Raw genomic sequence first — 22,508 nt, forward strand, 5'->3', positions numbered from 1 at the left:
ACAAAGTGATTCTAATTGACTCAAAATCGTCTAAAATCTTATTATTTATAGTTAATATAAAATTATTTTATAATGTGTTCTAGATTGACAGTTCTAATTAGATGAATGCAAAACAACAGTAGTCAAAAAATTGCTATATACAAAGGTATTTAATATCATTTCAACTTCAAAAAACTGTTCCTTGTAAACCGAGCTATCATAATAAATAATTAAATAATGCTTAATTAGCAAAACCACAACCCAAGATAGAGTAGGAACTTTTAGTGGTAGAGTGGGAAGAGCATTTCATTATGCCATATAGTACAAATAACGTGACAGGCACATATATTAGACTAACAATAAGTTCAACTAGATCTCCTTGGAAAGTAAGTAAATTATATTGGCTATCTGACACAGTGGCTCTATAATGGAAGCAAAGAAGGAAAATACTTTCTTGGACTGGAAACATAATAAAGTTCCCCCAAGTCAACTATAGAATTGGACATTTTGGTCAAGATTAGAAAATAAAACTTTTGAAGCATCAAAATAAAATTTATTGTTTTGAGATAGTAAAAAGTCAAAGCACATAATGAACCATCAATTTGATCTATAAATGCTACACTAGGCTAACTCTCCCCTAACACTAACATTAAATGAATATATTTCTTGACATTAAAAAAAAACATAATTTTATTTTCTGGTGAAATCTATTAAAAATGGGAAATTAGGTTATACTGAAAAGAAAAGCACTGATTAATCTCTGTATTTAACTAAATCTGTGGATTCTCAGTGCCTTAGAGAACGCAGCAAATGAAGTATTGCCATACATAATAGTGTAAATCTTCAGAATATGCGTGTTTTCTCCACTTTAAAATGCTACCTTCAACATAAAGCAGATTCTTAGTCATTATTAGTTGATAGCATGAGGATATTATGCCCATGTATGAAGCAATAAAGATAGACAAATAGTGGGAAGAAACTCTTGTTGTAATTCTTGTATTATACACATTCTACATCAACACGATGCCAGGCCCACTTAGGTGCAATTGGTTAGAGAAAAAAAAAAAAACTCAGTTGTATAAAAATTATTTTTAACATAGCAAAAAAGTTGGTATTTTAGAAGAAGACAGTTTTTTCTTTTTCAAGCAGCATAACTTCTATGTATTCAAATATTCGTTGAAAAAGTATGAAACCATATTTAGGAAAAGATCAAAAAGCACATCCTATGTATAGTCCCTCCCTGCGATGAGGGAAAAGGAAATGTATCAGGAAAGAGGTAGATTGTGGGGTTCCATTAATCTGTAAAATTTTATCTCTTTTTAAAAGACATCTAAGCAAAATATTGAGCTCATTTTATTAATAAATACAACATGGTTAATTGTTTATATATTCTCTGTATGTTTCTGCATTTTAACCTTTTTCATAGCTTCAAAATTGTTTTAAAGGGCTTTCCTGGTTGCACAGTGGTTGAGAGTCCACCTGCCGATGCAGGGGACACGGGTTCGTGCCTCAGTCCGGGAAAGATCCCACATGCGGCAGAGCGGCTAGGCCCGTGAGCCATGGCCGCCGAGCCTACGCGTCCAGAGCCTGTGCTCCGCAACGGGAGAGGCCACAACAGTGAGAGACCCACGTACCGCAAAAAAAAAAAAAAAATTGTTTTAAAATTAAAATGCTTCCATAGTTCAGATGGTTAGTTTTTTTGGTCACACAGTCTAATAATCTTCAAGCACTTATAGCAAATAATCAGCCAGCTCATTATTATTTATTAGTAGAAAGGAAAAATAGTGGATTATGATATAGTGTTAATAGTGCATCTCATCTACAGAATTGGATATTACATAATGTTCAAATATTCATCAATTTCAGTGCTACAGTAGATTTTAAAGACCACCTTATATTACTACTGAGGAAACTGCAGCTCTCAGATTTCTTGATGGGCCCAAATATAAACAGCTAATAGTTATGAAAATAGAAATAAAAACCAAGTAACCAGACTTACGTATTCCATCCTTAATCATCCTGGACCCTTTTGCTTTTAAGACATTTCAACTCAATTATATGCCTTTTCTCTTCTAAATCTGTTTAATGAATCTTGTTAGGTAGTGTCCTTGTGTTTTTATAATAAAATTTTAGTAATACGCAAGCCACATTATAGCTATCATTTTTAAATAAAGATATAAAAGGACAAATACAATATAAAGTCCCAGTTGAAATAGAAGAATAACCATAAAAAAGCACTTCATAGCCCCACAAGTCTGGGAAGGTTCATATGGAGTCATAAGTATACTCTAATATTGCAAAATCCAGATTAGGGCCTAAGGAATTGTATTTTAATAATGTGGAATTTTTCTTTTCACCATAATTTTTGTGAGATTCTTTGTTCATTATCCAACCTTCCTGATTTGTCTCATCACACTTATTACTCTCTGACATATTATGTATTTAATTTTTATTATTGTTTAGTGTTGTTTCCCACAACTGAAATGCTAGTTTTGAGAAAGCTGGGTATTTTTCTTTTATTATGATTATTATCATTATTGTTGTTAATTTTTTTTACTATGAATTCCTAGTATGTAGATAATGGAATACTGTATATCTCTTAGTCTGGTTAAATGCCTGACATATAGAAGGTACTCATTAAATCTTTTTTGGTATATTAATGATGGTATATTAAAAAAATCTACTAATTATCATTTATGTGGATAATAAGAAGTACAAAAAATAGTAAGAACAATTCAAATGTTAAAACTTTTTCAAGATCGAGATCTTGGTTACACTGTTGAAAAAATGAACTAATTTAAAAAATAGAAATATTTATTTAACTGAAGACATACTATTTCTACACTTGTATATGGTTTACATAAAACCCTTTCTTGTAAAACAAGGAAGGGAAAAGTGAGAGCAAATAATAAGTCGTGCTTATGTGTCCCATAATGAGAGGAAGTAGAAAGAAGAAGGTTCATCAGTGACTCTGGATTTAGACCATAGTAACATCTGTATATTTGCCTTATGAAGTTACTGCTGAAACTCCTCCACAAGCCCAAGCAACATTGTCCATGGTGGTGAATGATTAAGTTCCCAACACAAGCCACAGTTATCTCTTTTTAGGTTTACTCCCAGGGTTAGCCATAGTTCTTTAGTTAAGATTGCCATGCCAAAATGGTCCAGAGAAAGCTCCAGCCTTGGCCACCTGCTCGGCTCACCATTTTTAAGCTCTAGCAATGAGCCTAGGACAGTAGGGAAAGGAAAGGTGTAAGCATGGCTTTCCAAACTGGTTGGGAAAACTAGAGACAATCACAAGTTGGTGAAACAACATCTACAATGGCATAGAGGCATGGAATAAGATATTTGGGTCTGTTTAATTCATTGTGTTATTCATTGTGTTTGGCACATAGCTGCAGTGCAGTAAATATTTGCTGAATAAATGAATGAGTATACATGCGATAATTTAGCTGGACATTAGTACTAGGTTTGATTTTCTTTCCTTTACAGTTTGAAAATATTGCTCCATTGTCTTTTTTATGCACTGATGCTATTGAGAAGCATATTGTCAATCTGATTTTCCAGCTTCCAATATTTTCTTTTTTATATATTCTTAAATTTTACTATAACAAGTTAAAGTGTGTTTGTGTGTATGTCTTTTCCTCACCATTATGTATATCTTTTAGTGCTTTAAATGACTTTTCATTATGAAGTCATTTAAAATTTTTTAAAAACTTTTATTTTGAAATAATTATAGATTCATGAGAGGTTACAAAGAATTGTACAGGGAAGTTCCATGAACCCCTCCTCCAGCCCATTTCCAAGCCAAAATCCCACACAGAGTATATTATCAAAAGCAAGAAATTGATATTCATATATTCCATAGAGTTTAATGAGAATTCTCTAGTTGTACAGGCACTCATTTGCCTCTCAGGGAAACTTCTTTTTCTCCTGTGCTGGAAATGCTGTGTCTTGTAGTCACTTCCTCCAGGAAAAATTTCTTTGCTCCCACTTTTCTCCAGGAAAGAAGAGTGAGGAGGAAAGAAAATACTCAGGTTATTAATCTGCCTACAACTAATATATCCACTTCCCAGCCTTTTATCTGGTATGATTAAATTTTGGCTTCTCAGCAGGAAAAGCCTGAGCAAAGATCAACTCATAACAATGATGTGGGGCGGGTGAGAAAAAAATTATGTGCCAACCTGTCTCTTCTTTGTGACATGGCCTTTTCCCATTAGGGTTGCAATTTACCCCTCTCCCCAGGTTCATTAATCTCCCTGTTGCTTTCATGGTGTCTCCAGGGTTAGGTCTGGAGAGGAGCAAAAATCCTGTTAATTTCCTTTTTATTGAGAACTTCACTGACTATTAAATACTACCTTCACTTAATCTGTGCTAAAATTTATATTGTTTTCCAATATTTTTGTTGATGTTATCTGTCTAATTAAAGTGATTGACACCCTTTGTCTTAATTACTTGACTGACCTTAATATATTATTTCCTTCCTGAAGTATTTGCTTTTAACTTTTCTTTTCAAACTTTCATTTTCTTTAAAGGAGCCACTGAACAATATGTGATTGCCATTAACTTACTTTATTTGTCAAGTACCAAAGACCATGTCCATGAATTATGTCCTCAAAGTTTTAGTGCTACCTCCCTAGACCTACCCACTTGATAAATCTGTACTTGGATGCCTCATTGCCTCTCAAACGTAAACATGTCTAACTGCTAACTTATTCTATTTCAAGCCCAGTCTTCCTCCAGTGTCCCCATGACACTGAATAGTCCTATCATCCATCCCATTGTTCAAGCCAGACATAAACTGGAAATAATTCTTGACACTTCTGTTCATTCCTCCTCTCCAGTTCATCACCAATTTCTGCCAGTTTTTTTTCTTGAATATCCTCAAATCTTTTCACATTTATCCATCTCTACCACCATCACCAAATCCAATTTCTTGCCAGAGAAATTACCAGAGCCTCATGCTGAATATTCTTGCCTCCTTCAAATTGTTTTCCATAGTTATCCAGTTTATTTTTAATTGCTAATATTTTTATTTTTCATTATACAAGCTCTTCTGTATATATTAAGAATTCTGTCATAAAGTTTGCAAATATTCTTTCATGCACTTATCCTTCATTTATGTTATTTTTATTGTGCATATTTTTTAAAATTTTTATACAATTGAATTTTTCTATCTTACAGTTTCTGAATTTTAAGTCTTCTTGGAAAAGCCTAGCACACTCAAAGATCTAAACAAAATCACAAACGTTTACTTCTAATAATTTTATGGATTCATTTATTTACTTTAAAATTAGAATCTAGCTGTAATTTATTTCAATAAATTTTCCTTTTTTAAAAAATTAATTAATTTATTTTTTTGCTTCATTGGGCCTTCGTTGCTGAGCACGGGCTTTTTTCTAGTTGGGGCGAGCGGGGGCTACTCTTCATTGCAGTGCATGGTCTTCTCATTGTGGTGACTTCTCTTTGTTGCAGAGCATGGGCTCTAGGCACTTGGGCTTCAGTAGTTGTGGCATGCAGGCTCAGTAGTTGTGGCTCGCAGGCTCAGTAGTTATGGCACACAGGCTTAGTCGCTCTGTGGCATCTTCCCGGACCAGGGCTCAAACCCGTGTCCCCTGCATTGGCAGGCAGATTCTTAACCACTGAACCACCAAGGAAGTCCTAAATTTTCTAATTAAAGAAAATGGGTAAAAATGATTATAATCCCCCAAACTAGGTCAGATCCCCATGTTAATCATGTTATAATTCCCAGCTTATGATTATATATTTTTGAGTGATAATTAAGTTAATCTCTTTCTAACTGCACTCTTTTTACTTACATACTAATTGCCTATCAGAAATAATAATACTAGTCTTAGGACTAGCAGATGTAATTATTGTTATATTAGCTAACACTTATGTAATGCTTGCTTTGTGTTACACATTGTTTTGAGTGTTTTACATGTATTAAGTCTTTTAATTCTCACAGTATCTTAGAGGCAGCTACTAGGTTAGATTTTTAAGCTCTATGAAGAACAAAGATTCTGTTTAATTTGTTTAAGTAATAGTCTGTCAGTATATGGCTTTGAATGAATTAATCAACCAATGATATTGTGCAACATTTTCCATTAAAATAAGGTATAATTGACTTTTGTTATTGAAAATGCAAATGACTGTAGTATATACCTTTGCATAACGTTGCTTGCTTCTCTGATCATTTTCAAAAGCAATATTCTAAGAATACTTGGATGATTAAGACATTTTTCTCGAAAATGACAGGAATACAGGATATAGGTATGAGGATAATATCAAGTTAAAATAATATTTAAGCATAGACATACTTCATTAGAGTGATGTTAGATTATATGCTTAATAATACATGTAAATATATTAATAAAGAGTAATGACCTAAATATGGGTTTCACATATGGATATATATAGATATCACATTATGAGTTTTCTGAAAAACATTTAGTTATTCTATAATAAGACATTGATTGCTTCAATTATCAATTTATTTTTTGCCATTTTGGGGGAAGGGACTCACATATATCATTTTTTTAAACAAAAGCCTATTGATATATAACTGTTTCAGTATTTACTAATGAAAATTTGTAGAATGATTTCAGTAATTACATCTTCCCTAAAACTGGAATTAGTTTCGTGTTATAGAAAAGAGCTATAACTAGCTAAGCATCTATAGTTGATGACATTTTTTAGATAAGGTAAATGTTAGCTTCTAAAAATATTGCTTTTAATTGTCATATATGAAAAGGACTATGAAAATGCAATTATATGACAGTATGATACATCTTGGAGCTTAAAGCTCCAAGAACTTATATATTTAAAATTTTCCCTTTAATAAGAAAACTTTGCTGTTGGAAATGTGTGATGCACTCAAAGTTCTAATACCACATTATAGAATATTAGATTGTTGTTCATCTAAAATTTATTTCTCCCCAATTCTGATCTTCATGGAAAGAATGTATCCTGTACCCACAGATATTGAGCTTGGGCATGTGATTTCCTTTTGTCATTATGGAGTATGTACAGAAATGTTAGACAAATGTTAGTTGTAAGCCTAGGCATTAAGAGGCCTTGCATGATTTCTGCTCACCCTCAAGGACCATCTGACCTCATCAATGAGACAAATGGTAGCTTGGTGGTCCAAGAAGAATAAGAGACATAGAATTGACTTGAATTTGATCCATGACTAGTGACAAGTAGAATCAAGTGTAGCTTAAATAAGCCAAAACTGAACCAACCTGCAGATGCACAAGCAAGAAACAGATGCTTATTGTTTTATGCCATTAAGATTTTCTGGTTATTTGTAAAACAGCATTGTTATGCAACAGCTAAATGAAACAAGCATACTATTATTTTTTCCTTGATATCTTATATTTCAATTTTGCAAAGTGAGTCTTTGATAGAAGACAACATTAATGCAACCATAATCCGATCTGTTAAAAATGTCTGGAAAAATTTATTTTACAATTTTACATTGAGTAAACTCAACAGTCTGTTTTTTTTAAGATATATAGGAAAAGAAACAAATTATTAGTATCTATAATAATTAGGATTGTGGGGGGCTTCCCTGGTGCCACAGTGGTTGAGAGTCCGCCTGCCGATGCAGGGTACACGGGTTCATGCCCCAATCCGGGAGGATCCCACATGCCGCGGAGCGGCTAGGCCCGTGAGCCATGGCCGCTGAGCCTGCGCGTCCGGAGCCTATGCTCCGCAATGGGAGAGGTTACAGCAGTGAGAGGCCCACGTACCGCAAAAAAAAAAAAAAAAAAAAAAAAAAAAGATTGTGTATAGTTTCATATAACTGAAAAGAGCAAAATAATAAGGGCTTAAATGAGATAGATATTTATTTCTCTTTCACATAGAATCACTTCAGACATCAGCAATCCAGAGTTGACATGTGCTCCATAGTATCGTCAGAGACCAAAGGTTATAGCTTTCTTTTTCACTGTCGGTAGGCATGTCTTTCATGCCCAGGTTACCTGAGGATCTAAGATAGCTGCTAGAACTTGAGCCATCACAAATTAATCACAGGCCAGAATCAAAAGTAAAGGCAAAGCATTAAAAAAATAAAATCCTTAAAAAATGAAAAACGAATAAAAACCCTTACTGGCTGATTAGACTGTCTGCCCCAGCCTTCCCAGAATCACCATGCAGCAACTCTACTCACCTCTCATTGGCCAGAATTAAATCACATGACCACATCTTGTTTAAAGGGAGACTCAGAAATGTAGCACAGCTAAAAATTGGGTTTTCTTGCTAAAGAGCAAGGGGACTGGGAATGAGTTAGGAAGCAGTAGCTTTAGTGGCAGTGCTCTATTTATTTACTAAGAAAAGTTATTGTATCTTATTGGCCGTAAACTCACTAAAAAATAAAGGCTTTATGTCTCAGGAAGCTTAAATCTAAACTTAAATCTAAATTTCCTAAGACTGTAAAAAAATGTACACAGAGCTTGAAATTATCTTTGAAACGTGTTTGAATATGTTTTATATAACATTCCCATTATCTTGTTCTCTCACCCTTCCATTTTCAGTTTAGCAGATGTAAAAAGAGCTTACTCTGCATGGTTTCTCCTTTTTTTGTTTTTTAATGCCAATCTAGTTAGGTGATTTTTCAATAAATGAATAAATGTATCAGTCAATGTTTCTGTACAGTGTTTATTATGAAAAGAGAATATCATCGATTTTCTTCCCCAAATGCAGTAAGAGATTCTAATCTGTACACATTTGGGTAAGCGTTGTTTTTTCTTCTAAGCCTATAATTTGAAAGCAGTTGGATGATTAAGACTTTTTATCATTGTCAATAATTGATAGTATCAGTATATCAATACATTTAAATTGTTATATAATTAGTTTCTATTATATAAAGTTTATGAACATATATTAACCTGAGGCTTCTCCCTATGAGTGTCAAATTGATTGCCCAAATGGATAACTGTTTAAGTGGTATCAACATATTCTAATGAAACACAGAAAATATTCATGGTGATATTGTAGATTTCAACTAAGTTTAATTGAATAATTCATCAAAGTACCTAGTGAGTGTTCAGTAATGTTAGCTATTATTATAAATAATACTACAAAAGCATTACACTCAGGTAATTGGAGCAGGAAAATAAGATTAACTTACTTTGGTGGCAATATATAAGTTGGGTAGGAATGAAAATTCACTAGTAGTAAAGAGTTCAATTAAAAGGTTAGAGGAGGGCTTCCCTGGTGGCACAGTAGTTGAGAGTCCACCTGCCGATGCAGGGGACACCGGTTCGTGCCCCGGTCCGGGAAGATCCCACATGCCGCGGAGCGGCTGGGCCCGTGAGCCTGCGCGTCCGGAGCCTGTGCTCCGCAACGGGAGAGGCCACAACAGTGAGAGGCCCGCGTACCGCAAAAAAAAAAAAGATTAGAGGAAGTTATTGATGAGACATGGAGGGGTCAGGTGGCATTTGTAGTATAAAAATACAAAGCTATTAGTAATAAATCCAGAACATAGCTGTAGTAAAATATCTTAGAGATGTAAAGCAGTACACTGGGTTGTTCATAAAAGGAAAGATGTGATTATGATCCCCTTTATATCAGAGAAATACCAAGATGAAATGCCAAAATCAAAACCCTAAAAACTGATCTGTTTAACATCCTGAAAAAACTAACTTATGAAAAATGATGCAGCCTGAACTGCTTAATTCCAATTTATTAAGGTTGAAATCTGTAATGAATTAATCTTTAGGCTGAGGTGTCTTTTCACCTGCTGATCCAAGCATGGCAAGAAAATAATTAGACTGTTATTTCCCAAATTGATAGGAAACCAGTTTTTCTTCTATAGTGATTTATCACTACCTGCTAAAGAATGATTATTTTTACTGTTTTACATGGTCTCTTGAATGGTTTCAGTGTTGTTGTTTTAACAGATGAGAGTAATAAATGCATGGTTGAGGGGATACACCAGTAACACAGGCGAGTTCTTTCCTGAGGCAATATAAAATACCATGTCATTTAATGATTTATGTAACAGTTATGAGCACAGAACTTAACACAACCAGAGCATACATTCACTGGAGTCCCAGAGTAAACTTCAAAAGCAGAATCTGAATTCTCTTAAACTGTCAGGACTCACAGAGTCAAAAGCTTTTTGTATGACTGACCCTCATCCAAAAGATAGATCCATTAGCTTAGTCTATCACCCATTGCTGTGTAATTCAGTTCCACATAATTAGGCCTTCCCTAGTGTAAAAATTCTTTATCACTTTTCTAAGGGGATGTGAATAAAGTGCACATAGGTTTGAAAAACTTGTGAAGGCAACACATTTAATATAAATAATAGGAAATAAAGAATAGTGATTAAGAGGGTAGCCTTGAAATTGGACAATATTGGGTTCCTATATCATCTCTTGCTTCTTATCAACCATGTGACCTAGAAAAGTTTATCAGTTCTTTAAGTCTCAGGTTCCTTGACTGGGGAAATAAATATAATAATTCTAACCTCATTGGAGTTTTATAAAAAGTAAATGAAAAATAGTATATAAAATCCTTAGTACAAAGCTTGGCAACCTCAAAAAGTTGGTAGCTATTATGTTTTACTTCTCTTAGTAGACAAAAATACTTAAATAATTTAGTTGAGTATTACCAGCTGTCATCCCAAACTGCAGTTCCATAAACTGTGGAAGATGAGCCAAACATACTTTTAAAGGATCAGCCTTTCTTGTGTCTGGTGGTTGAATTAAAAGGCATACTATACAGGAGTCATCATTTATGCAGCCTGTTCCCTGCTGTCACAATGGATTGAAGGGATCCTGATTTACTACTATTTATGCTCAAAGAGAATACATACTTAAAGAGAATCTTTCAGTAAGCTCAGTCTTTTTGATTAATTTCTTAATTCCTATGTAAAGAACACTGGAGTTGTCAAATTTGTTCCTAGAAATTTAAATGTAGTATTGAAATATGAATGTACTCTATCTACATTTTTATATTTAAAAATGAGTGTTATTTTATATTCCTTAAAAGAAACTTATACTTCATTTTTAACAGAGTTGTCATTTGTATCTTTAGAATTCGTGTTTCTCATAATGGGACCATATCCCCACAGGTAGAGAGAGATATGTTAGCCTGACCATGACCAAAATGACAGTTTTTCTGAGCTAGAACCACCCATATTCACTTCTACTACACATTAACACATGTTTAAGTTTAGATAGGAGCTTTTTCATATGTTCAAATTTTGTTTTATTTTTAAATCTTAAAATGTTTTATTATAATCATAGTATGAAATGAATTGTTATCAAAAATGTCCATAATCAGAGAGTGCTTGGGGTGATGAATTGTAGTTATTAGAATTTTATATTCTAACCTTTAGACAAAAATAAACTATTCTTTATAAACTGAGCAAAATATTATTTTAGTATCAAATCAAAAGATTTCCTTATGCTCTGCTAAATACTAGATCTTTTAAATTCTACCAAATTTTGAGTTTAAACTATATTTTTCAATATAGTTTACAATTATGCCTACAATTACCATTAAAGTTATTATTAAGTAACTTCATAAAACAGGAAAAAAATTAATCTCATACTTATATAACAAGATAAACGTGTTCTACAGAGTTAAAAGAAAAAAAGTTTCCTGGAGCATTCCGTAAGCTAAGTGTTAGCAGCTACCTTTCAAATGCCATGTATGTTACAAAGGATCTAAAATGTTCATGCAAGGGGCAGGAAAAGAAGATTAGCAAGATTCATTTGAACGCTCAATTTGTTCTGTATGTCTTCTGAGGTACCATATTTACTCTTTTTCTCTTTACTTTTATTATTTTACTTTTATCAGATGTTTTTATCTTTGGAAACAATTGTACACATTATAATAGAATAGGTGGAAATACCACCTATTCTACCACATTGAATTGTTTGTGCTTAAATTAAATAATAACTAAAATACTTAGAACATCCTAGTATATATTGAATTGGCCAAAAAGGTCCTTCAGTTTTTTCTAAAAGATGGCTCTAGTAGCTCTTAGTTGTCTTTAACTTCATTCGAAACAATTTTGTTAGACTGTATTGTGACAGCTGTCATATCAGAGTGCATTTTAAAAAAGGCTTATAAAAATTGGTGAGGGGCTTCCCTGGTGGCGCAGTGGTTGAGGGTCCGCCTGCCGATGCAGGGGACACGGGTTCGTGCCCCGGTCCGGGAGGATCCCACATGCCGCGGAGCAGCTGGGCCCGTGAGTCATGGCCGCTGAGCCTGCGCGTCCGGAGCCTGTGCTCCGCAACGGGAGAGGCCACAGCAGTGAGGGGCAAAAAAAAATTGGTGAATTTTTGTGTAGCCATTTTAATATTGAAGATGGAAGATAAAAGCAACATTTTCAGCATATTATGCCTTATTATTTCAAGAAAGGTAAAAACGCAACTGAAACGCAAAAAAAGATTTGTGCAGTGTATGGAGAAGGTGCTGTGACTGGTCAAACGTGTCAAAAATTGTTTGCGAAGTTTCGTGCTGGAGATTTCTCTCTGGACAATGCTCCACGGCATTGTCTTCAAGACCACTTGAAGTTGATAACGATCAAATCAAGACATTAATTGAGAACAATCAATTGTTATACCTACATACAAGAGATAGCTGACATACTCAAAATATCCAAATCAAGCATTGAAAATCATTTGCACCTGCAACCAAAAGTGGGATCCGGCTGCTCACCGTTCAAGAGCCAATAAAGAGGCCAGGGTGGTAGAAAGGAAAGTTTGTTTTATTTTGGATGCTGGCAACCAGTGGGGAGGGTGGATACCTGTCCAAAGGCTGACTCCACCCACTGACAGTCAGTGGGCAAGAGCTTTTATAGACAGAGGGTTGGTGCTACATGCAGAAACAGCACAGTCAGCTCTGACAGTCATCTTGAAATTGGTCATCCGTGGTCTGACCAGCATCGTCTTGATTGTTTTAAGTACAGTTAATCTTCAGTTCCAGGGTCAGTTTATTCCCATTTCCTTGAGGCCAATTCTTGGAATTGTGGCAGCTTATGTCATGGCTACAGTCTGGTAATCATGTAGTTAACTTCTTCCACGTGGTGGGGGTTTCAGTATCTGTAGGACAGCTCACAGGATAAGGCTCAGAATATTATCTATAGTCCTTGAGGAGGAACTAAAGGTCCTTGATTATGCTTAATGACTAAACTATTATTATTTGGTCTCCTTTGACTGTTTTCCTTTCTGTCTGCATATTCTCACTTCTCTGATTAAACTTATTCTTTGGCTAAAGTTTTTCCACAGACAAAAGGCAGGCAGAGATGAAAATACAACCCTCAGAATGGGAGAAAATATTTGCAAATGAAGCAACTGACAAAGGATTAATCTCCAAAATTTACAAGCAGCTCATGCAGCTTGATATCAAAAAATCAAACGACCCAATCCAAAAATGGGCAGAAGACCTAGATAGACATTTCTCCAAAGAAGATATACAGATTGCCAACAAACAGATGAAAGAATGCTCAACGTCATTAATCATTAGAGAAATGCAAATCAAAACTACAATGAGATATCATCTCACACCAGTCAGAATGGCCATCATCAAAAAATCTACAAACAAATGCTGGAGAGGGTGTGGAGAAAAGGGAACCCTCTTGCATTGGTGGGAATGTAAATTGATACAGCCACTATGGAGAACAGTATGGAGGTTCCTTAAAAAACTAAAAATAGAACTACCATATGACCCAGCAATCCCACTACTGGGCATATACCCTGAGAAAACCATAATTCAAAAAGAGTCATGTACCACAATGTTCATTGCAGCTCTATCTACAATAGCCAGGACATGGAAGCAACCTAAGTGTCCATCGACAGCTGAATGGATAAAGAAGATGTGGCACATATATACCATGGAATATTACTCAGCCATAAAAAGAAACAAAATTGAGTTATTTGTAGTGAGGTGGATGGACCTAGAGTCTGTCATACAGAGTGAAGTAAGTCAGAAAGAGAAAAACAAATACTGTATGCTAACACATATATATGGAATATATTTTTTAAAATGGTCATGAAGAACCTAGGGGCAAGATGGGAATAAAGACACAGACCTACTAGAGAATGGACTTGAGGACAGGGAGAGGGGGAAGGGTAAGCTGTGAGAAAGTGAGAGAGTGGCATGGACATATATACACTACCAAACGTAAGGTAGATAGCTAGTGGGAAGCAGCCGCATAGCACAGGGAGATCAGCTCGGTGCTTTGTGACCACCTGGATGGGTGGGATAGGGAGGGTGGGAGGGAGGGAGATGCAAGAGGGAAGAGATATGGGAACATATGTATATGTATAACTGATTCACTTTGTTATAAAGCAGAAACTAACACAACACTGTAAAGCAATTATACTCCAATAAAGATGTTAAAAAAAAAAAAGGCAGGCAGAGGACATGGTGGGGAAGGACCATAGGGTCCTGCTCCATTTCATACCAGCTTGGTTACGTTAATTGCTTTGATGTTTGGGTCCCACGTAAGTTAAGCGAAAAAAACCTTCTTGACCGTATTTCCGCCTGCAATTCTTACTTAAATGTAATAAAAACGTTCCATTTTTAAAACAAATTGTGATTGCGATGAAAAGTGAATACTGTACAATCATGTGGAATGGAAGAGATAGTGAGGCAAGCGAAATGAACCACCACCAACCACACCAAAGGCCAGTGTTCATTCAAAGAAGGTGATACTGAGTATATGGTGGGATTCGAAGGGACCTCTATTATGAGCTTCTTCTGGAAAACCAAATGATTAATTCCAACCAGTTGGCCCAATTAGGCCAACTGAAAGCAGCACTTGACGAAAAGTATCCAGAATTAGTCAACAGAAAACACATAATCTTCCATCAGGATAACGCAAAACCGCACATTTCTTTGATGGCCAGGCAAAAACTGTTACAGCTTGGTTGGAAAGTTCTGATTCATCCACTGTATTCACCAGACATTGCACCTTCGGCTTTCCATTTATTTCAGTCTTTACAAAATTCTCTTAATGGAAAAAATTTCAATTCCCTGGAAGACTGTAAAAGGCATCTGGAACAGTTCTTTGCTCAAAAAGATAAAAAGTTTTAGGAAGATGGAATTCTGAAGTTGCCTGAAAAATCGAGGAAGGTAGTGGAACAAAAGGGTGAGTACATAGTTCAGTAAAGTTCTAGGTGAAAATGAAAAATGTGTCTTTTATTTTTACTAAAAACTGAAGGCACTTTTTGGTCAACCCAATAGTAGTCACTCAATAAACATTAACTATAAAACTATTTAAAATATTCTCATGTAACTCTTCCAATATATTTTAAACAATCCCATTGGGAACTTAAAGTTAAGTCACATTAAAAAATACAAACTAAACACTTAAGACTATATAAAATGCTAGTCTTTACTAAATGTTTAGCTACTGCAGAAACATTAATTTTTTTAGGGTACTAAAGGACCTCGTTTCATCCAAAATTCTGTTCTAATATTTGTCTTCGTTTTTCTGGAACTGCATTTTTAACTTTAAGCCACGGCACACAATATATTTAGGAAGTTTTGTGCTCTTAATTTTCTTCTACTTCTTGTATTTCTTCCATTTCTGTGATCACTGAGCAAGCATATTTCATTTGGTTGTCACTGAAGACTGTTCTATGTGCCTAATGTTTAGTTCTCACTTTTTAAATCCTTGAAATGTATTTGCAAGGTCTTTCATTTATATACCAGTGATGTTTACCAGAGACTCTGCCTGCATATCCACTTTTCATCCCTCCAGACAGCAGTGGCCCACCAAGGTAGGCAAGGATGGAAAACATCAAAACTGCATGAAAGACTGAGAGATTCACTGAATCTGTGGACCCACTCGATGCTGTCTTTACCTGAGGGTTGTTGTATTCTTTTGTTTTGTTTTTTAATCAGGTAACTATTATGATAAGGAACATAAATTAGAAAAACTATAGGGAATGACAATCAAGACATTCAAAACTAAATGCAGATTGACATTCATATACTATGTAAGTTAAAATGTTGATTACAAAGGACAGTTGGGAATTTGAAATATTAACAAATGCATATTTTTATCCTTGTAATTCTCTTTTATCAGCTACTTTCTCATTATTTAAAATCACAACACAGGAAGCTGAGGTTTATGGTCCAAGAATATGAATACAAACCCACACACACTGGTACAGAATTAAAAAGATAACAAATGAGCTTTGAACAGACTTTATAAAACCTAAGGACAAACGATAGCCTTGAAAGCCTAGACTTTAAATCAAACAAAGGTTCATAGAAGTGGGCAGGAGGTCGTTAAGGGAGAAAAGGTTTTGAGTTTCAGAATAAAAATATAGAAAGATATTCCAATGCAAATACACAGAGTCCCCAGGTATCAGGGGATATTTTAGTAAAAGTGAAAGAAGAACAGTAGAGTAAGTCCTAGAAATTCCTTGAGAAAGGTACCTACCATCCACTTGAGTAGGAAAGAAATGGCCCACTTCCCCACCGGTAGATCAGAAAGACTACAGAACTTACCTTGAAGCTCTGGGTCCTGCCTGAGGGGGCCCTTGAGTATCACAATATCATAGACTGAGTCTGATTTTCAGGGACTGGGGCCTGGCAGGTCTTGCTTCACTGTGTTACAGGAGAAACAGGATTCTTCAAACCTCTAAAAAAGGGCAGAGATGGAGCTTTTAGACCAAAAGAACCTGTGATTTGCCTGAGAAAGATGCAGATTGAATAGAAATATTGACCATTGGCCAAGGCAGTTCCAAAAACAATGCAAAAGATGCTAGTACAGGACAAGAAATACCCGATGAAGTTGACTAAATCCAAGAGAATATCAGTAGGAAACAGGATAAACCAAGCAACAGTTATCCCCAGGAGCACTTAGGCTGGGGAATGGGCTTCCTCTGCCCCTGCCCCACCTAAGTACTTCCCTAAGTGGTACCCAGTACACAAAGTGATTGGGTTAACTTTATCAAATTCAAATCTTAAACGTATTGTTTAACCTAGATTGGCAAGAATTAGTATTTCATCAGCAGAAATGGGGTAAGTAGAATTCAGTTTTAGAAGAATAAAGAATATCCGATTTTTAAGAGAAGCACATTGGTGCTTATAAAATCCATACTTTCTCCAATTGCTATTGAATATAGCTTTCTAATACTCCTCCATGTCATGCTGTAAAACTGTTCTGAGCCTCACTTTCTAGAAGTCAGGATTTCCAGATACTGTGTTTCAAGTTACAGATCTTATCATTCAGAAAAATTATGGCTCATTTCTTCTTCACATAGTGAAAATAGTCTTCTAAATTATATGAAAGGAACATATCTCCTAGGAACAGAAAAAGTTACATGGAAATTTTTTACAAATAGAGATGATAAGAAATACTTTACACATTGTTTTCATATCACCATGCTTACGAGGTATGTTCTGGAACTATCATCTGTAGTTATGTTTTAGGTCCACTTTCTCTGAGGGTTTTGTGGTATTACCTCCAAACAGTGGACTAATATTGTATTTTCTTTTGTGTATTTGCAAACATTGCATTTAGTTTTCCATTTTTACATTTGCACAGCTCACTGAGATATAATATGAAGTGTTTAATTGCTTATTCCTCAACTACTGAAGTATATACTTTCATTATAGCTTTAAATTTAATATTTAGAATCAAAGTTATTGCTTTTTTAATACACATATGAAGTTATCTACTCCAGAGTTTGTAATAAGTAACAACATCAATGTACATGCCAACTAAAATTACTTGAGTAAAGCATCTCATTATAACAACAGAATACCAGTCTCTCCTTGGGATGTACTATAAATATTGAGTGGTATTAAACTTATATTTAACATCCAGAAAAGTATACCTTGATTAAACTTGTATGTCTTTAGATAATAGTATAATGTCAAATTATTATGTATATATTCCTGTGGGTTTAAACTACTTTTGTCTTCTGAAATAACAGTACTTTGCCTTTAGTTCATATATAATAATTTAAAAATCTAAAGACATTGAAAGAGTTGACATTTGTATTATATTATTTTATAGAATTTTTAGTCTCCAAAACGGATAGAAACTTTGTAGTGTCTGGTATCAGCTATGCATGAGTAAAGTACTTTCTGTCAATTTAGGTTTTAGGTCCATTTTCACTAGTGTTTGTAAATTCAGTGACTGTATGCAGTTATCACTAAGTTAGATTTTTCTGCTGCACTCATTGGGTCAGTTAAATATACACTGTGTGCTGGAATTTAATCTTGTCACATCTTTACCTAGTTAATGATCAGACACTATAGGTAAAAAAATTAATAAGAAATTGTTCCTGATTTATAATCTATGTGCCAAAAAAGTACTTTTAAGTGTATTATAACTAAATATATAAAGACACTGGTTAAAACAAGGGAGCAATTAATTCTGGGGAAGCAAAGGAGGAAATGATGCCAGATAGAGTCATTTTGGGTGTAACCAAATTTTGCAGCTGCTACTCTCTAGACAACCTTAGGAGAGATACAGTAACTTGCTTCTTCCTCAGTTTCCTCAGTTTGTATAATAGGGCTAGTATTAGTTCCTACCTACTAAGGGTTGTGGTAGATTAAATATAGTAGATATAATACAGTTAACATGGTGCCTGACTGGCACATAGTAAGGACTAATAGATGTAGCAGGAGTAATCAGTGTAGAGGTATAGAAGAAACCACTAGTATTAATGCTGTGGAACTAGCAAGGTTGAGCTGTGCCTCAACAAATACAGACCCTGGGTCACCTGCTTCCAAATTACCCTGTAAAGGAGGAGGTGGTTTTTTAAAAAAAAAAATGTATTTCTAAGCTCACTGAAAAATTATATCTGTAGACTTCATTGAAGAAGAAATACTGGTGGTTAAGACTTGGAATTTTGGGTTTTAACAAGATTGTCCTGTGACTTTCATTCTTGCCTAAAAGTGAGAACCACTAACACAGTGTATTAAAAACACCAAATATAAAACTCCAGAGACTATCAACACTTAGAACTCAGGAAAAGGAAAAGCAGCCCAGCAAGCAGATGAGTTGCCACAGATGTAGATGGAGGAAGCAATCAATACAAGAGTGCAATCTTAACATTCAAGGGAGAAAGAGTTTTAAGAAAACTCACGGTTGCCTGTCTCTTATTCTTCAATTCTCTCTTTGAAAAACAAAGAGAAATATTTTAGGCATAGCCGAAAATAATATAAGTATTTTTATATACCTGCTACCAATCTAAAAACTAAAAATCACCAGTTAAGTCCTTTGTTATCTCCTCACAATTGCATCTTCTCCTCTTGACACTCTTCTAATCCATGTGACCAGTATGTTAAACATAGCATTTACTATTTTCTGCATTTCTTTATACTTTAATACATATCTATGCATCCCTTATCAAAATGCATATTTTGAACTTAAATTTTATAATATGTCTGCTTTAAAATTAATTTTCGCTCAATATTTTGTGAAATCCATCCATGGTGATGTATTTTGGCTTAGGTTCATTTTTTATGCTATATTTTAAATTATATTTTATGAAGAGTATACAATTTGATAATTCTATCTCTTACTCATGTTTAGATCATTTTCTGTGTTTTCTATGCCATGAATATTCCTGTTTCCTGTGTACACGAGTTTATCTGTTCTCATCGTAATATTGTTTTTATTGCCAAATGCTCTCTATACTTACACCAATTTACATACTCATAAAGACTATATTTTTAGAAGACAGTTTTCTGTAGGTCTCTTGCTTTTTTGCATAACATATGTGCAGAGGCACTGTCTTTTTTACTCCAGCCTATCTTTTCAAGGTTATTTGCATAGCAAACATCCTTAGAATATAGAGACCTCCCCCTGGAACAGAGGTAAAGCCCATTTAATATCTAGTATAATAAATATAATGTCTCCTTCTTGGGCAATGGTTAGACAGGCTTGGCTACTGTCAGTTATAAAACACTAAGGTCTCTTAAGCTCAGGGTCCTACAGATGTGATACAAACAGAAGGCATGTGCAAAATCCAATTGGACACTTCTGCATCACTCTGTGGGAATTGGGAGGCAAAGGGAACCAGTTTGAAAGTAAAGCTTGTACTGTCTGCTGTGTCATGAATCCTTTTCTCTGACTCAGTAGTCTGGATTCTTCTGCTTGTGCCCATGATACTGTTGCAGGCTAACTTGTTAGCTTGTAAGTAGACTAAAATCTTACCCATCCACCCTCTGCTGCTCCAGGTTCTTGACAGGTATAAAGATTCTCATTGTTTTATATTTGCAACAAACCTTAATGTTGTTATCTTTATAAGCTTTTATCTGGGAAATAATATTGTGGCTTTAATTTTCACTTCCTTGATTCACCGTGAGGCTGAGACTTTTCTCTAATTAGTTTTTTGGGCTTGCTCATTTACAAAATACCTGTTCCTATTAGGCTCATTTTGCTATTGAATTCTTTTTCTTATTTAGTTATAGGAGTTTTTAATATATTCTGATTAACTGTATTTGTTCTAAATATCTTTTTTCAAGCCTCTGTCTTTATTTTACCTGTTTAATGAGGAGCACTGATGAGAAGAAATTTTTTATGCTAAAATTTTAAATTTATTATTAATTTCAAATTTAAGATTGGCTAATTTATCAATCTTTTCCTTTACTAATTGTGCTTTTCTATCCTAAGAAAGTAACACCTTACCTGAGGTCATAACGACATTCTTCTGTGTGTTTTTTCTAAATGATTTAACTTTTGCCTTTTAAATTTAAGTATTTGATCCTCCTGAGACTGCCTTTTCTTTTTTTTTCTTTTCGTTATAAGATATGTGATAGGGATTACATTTATGTTTTTTTAATATACATAACCAATTGAGTGGTTTATATTTTCATGTCTTCTATGTGAACAACCCCACAAATCTATATATGGGCTTTCTGTTCCATTTCATTATTTTATTTGTCATTTGTCTAATGCTGTGCTAATAGCACATACTTGAGATTTTCATTTCCAGAAATATGGCAGGCTAAGCTATATAATTAGGATTAACCCACCCTCAGAAAACAAGCAAATATATAAATATATGACTATGTATATATATATATATACACATTAACATATATAGTGTGTGTATGTATGTATGTATGTATATATATATATAGTGCAGGCGCACGCGCGCGCACACACACACACACACACACACACACACACACACACACACATCCCTTAGGTAAAAATCTAAGGGACAATGGAAAATCAAAGTAATAAATGGGATTTCCCACCCAAATTGCTTTTGTCCTCAGCTATTAACCAACCCAGACAAACTTGAACTTTCTTATAGTTTGGCAGTGGTGAAGCAGACAGGATTGAAAACCCAAGGCCTGCCCAAAGCAAGGGATCATCTCCACTTTAATCTGTGACACCAAAGGGCTTCATATTCAAAGTAAAAGTGAACCATACTATTGATGCCCCTAGGAGCATATCAGAAACAAAGGTACATCTCTAACGGAATATAACTTCGTCCTAGGCCCCAAAGAATCCCCAGCAGTAGTATTTTTAGCCACATGACCAGCACACAGTTAAAAATACCAGGAACATTATTATATAATTCTTTTAATTTCAGGCTGGACAGCAGCGATGGTGGGAACAGGAGATTAAAATAAATGGGAATATTCAAAAGGGAGAATTAATTACATATAACTTGACTGAGCTAATTAAACCAGAGGCTTATGAAGTCCGACTGACTCCTCTCACCAAATTTGGAGAAGGAGATTCAACAATTCGTGTCATCAAATATAGTGGTAAGTAGCTTTTCATTTAAAAGTATTTATTTGCATACTAAACTCTCTAGAAGGTTGTAACTATCTACCAAATTTAGCCACAAAATAAAACTTAACATATTGACTTTCTGGGTCATTAGCCAAGTAAAAAAAAATCCCACAATACTTAATCATCATAAATTGTAATATTTGGTTATAAATAGAGATATAGAAAAATGTTTAATTAACATTGAACCTAGCTGTTAATGTCACAATGTCTTTTTATTTTCTATCGCATAGTTGTGAAGCAGTATGTATACTTTTTTTTCAAATTCTTGATGATTTTAAAATTAATATCATTAAGAAATTAGGAAATGTGATTGAATTTTAAGTTTTTTTCATTTTTTAGAGCAGTTTTAAGTTTACAGAAAATGGAGTAGGAAGTGCAGGGTGTTCCCATATATGCCTTATCCCCCGTCACAGTTTCCCGCATTATTAACATTCTACATTAATGTGGCACATTTCTTACAACTGATTAACAAATATTGATACATTATTAAAGTCAGTAGTTTACATTTGGGGTCATTATTTGTGTTGTACATTTATATGAATTTTAACAACTGTGTAATGTTATTTATCCACCATTACAGTATCATACAGAATATTTTCACTGGTCTAAAATTCCTCTGTGCTCCACCTATTTATCCTTCCATCCCTCCTCCAACCCTGACAACCACAGATCTTATATCTATAGTTTTGCCTTTTCCAGAACGCTGGGTATTTGGAATCATACAACATATAACCTTTAGAAACTGGTTTATTGTACTTAGCAATACACATTTAAAGTTTTT

The 22,508-nt window shown here is 34.5% G+C and overlaps 1 protein-coding gene across 1 annotated transcript in view; it reads left to right on the forward strand.

Moving 5' to 3' along the window:
• MDGA2 (MAM domain containing glycosylphosphatidylinositol anchor 2) overlaps positions 1–22,508 on the forward strand; it is an 824,365-nt gene that overhangs the window by 754,307 nt on the left and 47,550 nt on the right. Inside the window, exon 11 of the mRNA XM_033851172.2 lies at positions 21,522–21,699. Coding sequence (XP_033707063.2) covers positions 21,522–21,699 — 178 coding nt within the window. The remainder of the gene's footprint in view (positions 1–21,521; positions 21,700–22,508) is intronic.

Source organism: Tursiops truncatus, chromosome 2 (assembly GCF_011762595.2).
Source record: "Tursiops truncatus isolate mTurTru1 chromosome 2, mTurTru1.mat.Y, whole genome shotgun sequence".
Lineage (NCBI taxonomy): Eukaryota > Metazoa > Chordata > Mammalia > Artiodactyla > Delphinidae > Tursiops > Tursiops truncatus.